This window comes from Gracilinanus agilis, chromosome 5, assembly GCF_016433145.1.
Source record: "Gracilinanus agilis isolate LMUSP501 chromosome 5, AgileGrace, whole genome shotgun sequence".
NCBI lineage: Eukaryota > Metazoa > Chordata > Mammalia > Didelphimorphia > Didelphidae > Gracilinanus > Gracilinanus agilis.
The window spans coordinates 198,257,091-198,259,857 of NC_058134.1; the positions used below are offsets into that span (position 1 = coordinate 198,257,091).

General features: G+C 37.4%; 1 protein-coding gene across 2 annotated transcripts in view; it reads right to left on the bottom strand.

Moving 5' to 3' along the window:
• Positions 1 to 643: 643 nt before the first annotated feature.
• Positions 644 to 2,767, bottom strand: part of LOC123249305 (activating transcription factor 7 interacting protein) — a 139,224-nt gene continuing 137,100 nt past the window's right edge. For both annotated transcript variants that reach the window (XM_044678298.1, XM_044678297.1), the window contains one exon: positions 644 to 1,246. In XM_044678298.1, the coding sequence (XP_044534233.1) occupies positions 830 to 1,246 (417 nt within the window). In that variant the 3' untranslated portion in view covers positions 644 to 829. The remainder of the gene's footprint in view (positions 1,247 to 2,767) is intronic.

Genomic DNA, 2,767 nt, shown 5'->3' on the forward strand with positions numbered 1-2,767 from the left:
GGATATTAAATGGCCTAGAGAAGTTCTCAAGATTCAAGCAGGAGAGCCTTTTTATCTTTACTATATTCTTTCACCAAAACAACCAAAATTAATGTTCTCTTCCTTCATTAATATGTTTGCATTTGAGAACATATCCTCAGTGCAGAGAGTGAGTAGTTTAGAAGACAAATGTTCTTTTATTTTTCCCAGTCAGAATTTAAGCAGAGACTAGGAAAGGGACCCAAGTTAAGAAAGATATGAAGAAATCCATTCCTATGTTTGAATTAGCCTACTGGATAATTATTTCGGATGTGCTTTTTGTTTGTTTCTTTGGGTTACGTTTAGCTTCAGTTATGTAGTGCAAAGTATGAACCCACCCTCATCAAGAAGCAGAATCCTAACTGTTCATGCTATTTTCTCCTTGACCTTTACACTTTTTACTGGAACAGAGGTAAGTCTGAGGATGTAAAGAGGAGAAACTGCTGCAATGAATTTAAACAGGAAAGACACACAGACAGATACACACACACACACGCACACACACATTCACACACACACGCAAGCGCACACATACACACACAATGTCCCTCAAATTTCAAAAGTAAAAGGAAGGTGCACATTTATATTTCAAAATCCTGAAGCTTCAAATGTCCAGGAAAATAGTTCTTGCTTTGTGGACTGAGAGTTTATTTTACTTCTGGATATAAATGTATGTAGTGTATTACACACATCTGTCCAAGAAATCTTGCAGAATGTGGATTTTACAGTGAATATCATGCACAAGATTAAAAACAAGACCAAAAAAAAATGGAACTCTTAAAAGAGAGAAAGATGTAAAGGCTCCGAGTGTTTAACTGCTCTGGGAAGAGATCACATCCGTTGACTGGGGATCACAGAAAGGTCCAAAACGTCCATAAATGTCCTTGGCTCGGACAGCAAAGTAGTATTTGCTGCCAGATACAAACTGAGTGAGAGTACATGCCATAGGCAGAGGAAGTGCTTTTACCTCCCCAATTTTCTTCCACTGTGATGGCATTGTGGCACTGGGATCCTCATGGTAAGCATAAAGGTGGTAGCTATCTACGCTGGCACAGCTACGGTCTACTTCCAGGACACTCCATGACAGCACGATGCCATTCTGGCTTTGTACTCGAGCTAACTTCAAGTGTGGCTTCTGAGGAAGGGAGGTACTGGCAGCTTCTGGGGGCAGACGTTGTGGTTGAGGAGCTTCTGGTAGGGGTGCTGGGTGTACAGGGCGAGATGGCTCCTAAAATACAAAAGAAAGTAGTAGACAAGATTAGACTTTGCAGTAACCAAAGAAAAAAGGCTCAGGTTCATAGTTTTAGTGGTGGGATGGGGGTTAGAGATCAACTAGTCTAGCATGAGCCACCTGGTCCTACCTCACAAACAGTACCGCAGAAAGAATACTCACTCTGAAGTCAGAAGGTCTGGGTCAAAATACCGCTTTTGGGGGCAGCTAGTTTATTGTCTAGCCCTTAGAGCTCTGTCGCATTGGAACTGTACTCAGTATTGATTCTAAGATAGAAGGTAAGGGTTTGAAAAAAAAAACAACACTATCTCAAAATTCAAGACAATTTATGACTTTGTTTAATATTGTTTATAATACTATTGAAAAAAGATTAGAGAATTCAAGTTTTTAGTTCTCTGGTGGACTACTGATCCCATTAACTTTTGGAATGCCCTGCAGTGGTGCATATTACAACACGAGCTTAATGTTTTCCTGTGAAATTCTTGTCCATGTCTTTCCATAAATCCAACACAGAAGGTTCAATGAATGTGCTATGGTCTTCCTTGCTTTTTTCCTGATAGTCCAAAGATATCAGAACACTAGCATCATCTCTCTCTTTTGCCCACATCACAAGCCTGTTCTCTCCTCCTAGTATACATTTCCTTGATAACATATTTTATGATGAAGCCACACTTGAATGGGAATTCTTCTTTGAAGTCTCTCATTGGCTATATGTTATAGACTACTCATTAGAAGGTTAGTAGTATTAAAAAAGATAGGCCCTTTGGTTCCATGAGAAGTATAGAAGAAACACAATTTGCTAAAGGTAATCCAACTCTTTTCTTCTTGTTCAACTCTGGACCCACTCATTGTCCATTTATTACAGACATACAAACGGACAATCACTGTTCTCCTTCCAAATACATATCATAATAAGGGCAATAGATATTCTTTAACCACTTAAAGCTTTACTATATGGATGGTGAGGATTTGATTACTTTTTTTCCTTTTAAACATTTTGTTTTCCCAATTACATGTAAAAGCATTTTTTCATTTTCACATTTGCTCATTGAAATTTTGAGTTCTGTCTCCTTCTTGAGGTGGCAAGCAATTTGATATAGGCTATACATATACATTCATGCAAAATACATATTCATTCATTTTGTGAAAGAAATACAACTAAAAATCAAACATACAATAAAAATAAAGATTTAAAAATTATGCTTCAATCTGTATTCAGACTCCATCATTTCTTTCTCTGGAGTTATATAGCATTTTCCATCCTAAGAAACTTTAGAATTGTCTTGAATTACTGTGCCCAGTATTTTGGTTCTGTTCGTTTCACTTTGCATCAGTTCATATAAGTATTTCCAGGTTTTTCTGAGAGCATCCTGCTCATTATCTTATAACAAAATAGTCTATCACAATCATATATCACAACTTGTTTAGGCATTCCTCAACTGATGGACACCCCCCCTTCAACTTTCCAATTCTTTGCCACCACGAAAAAAAAATATATATATATACACATATATATAT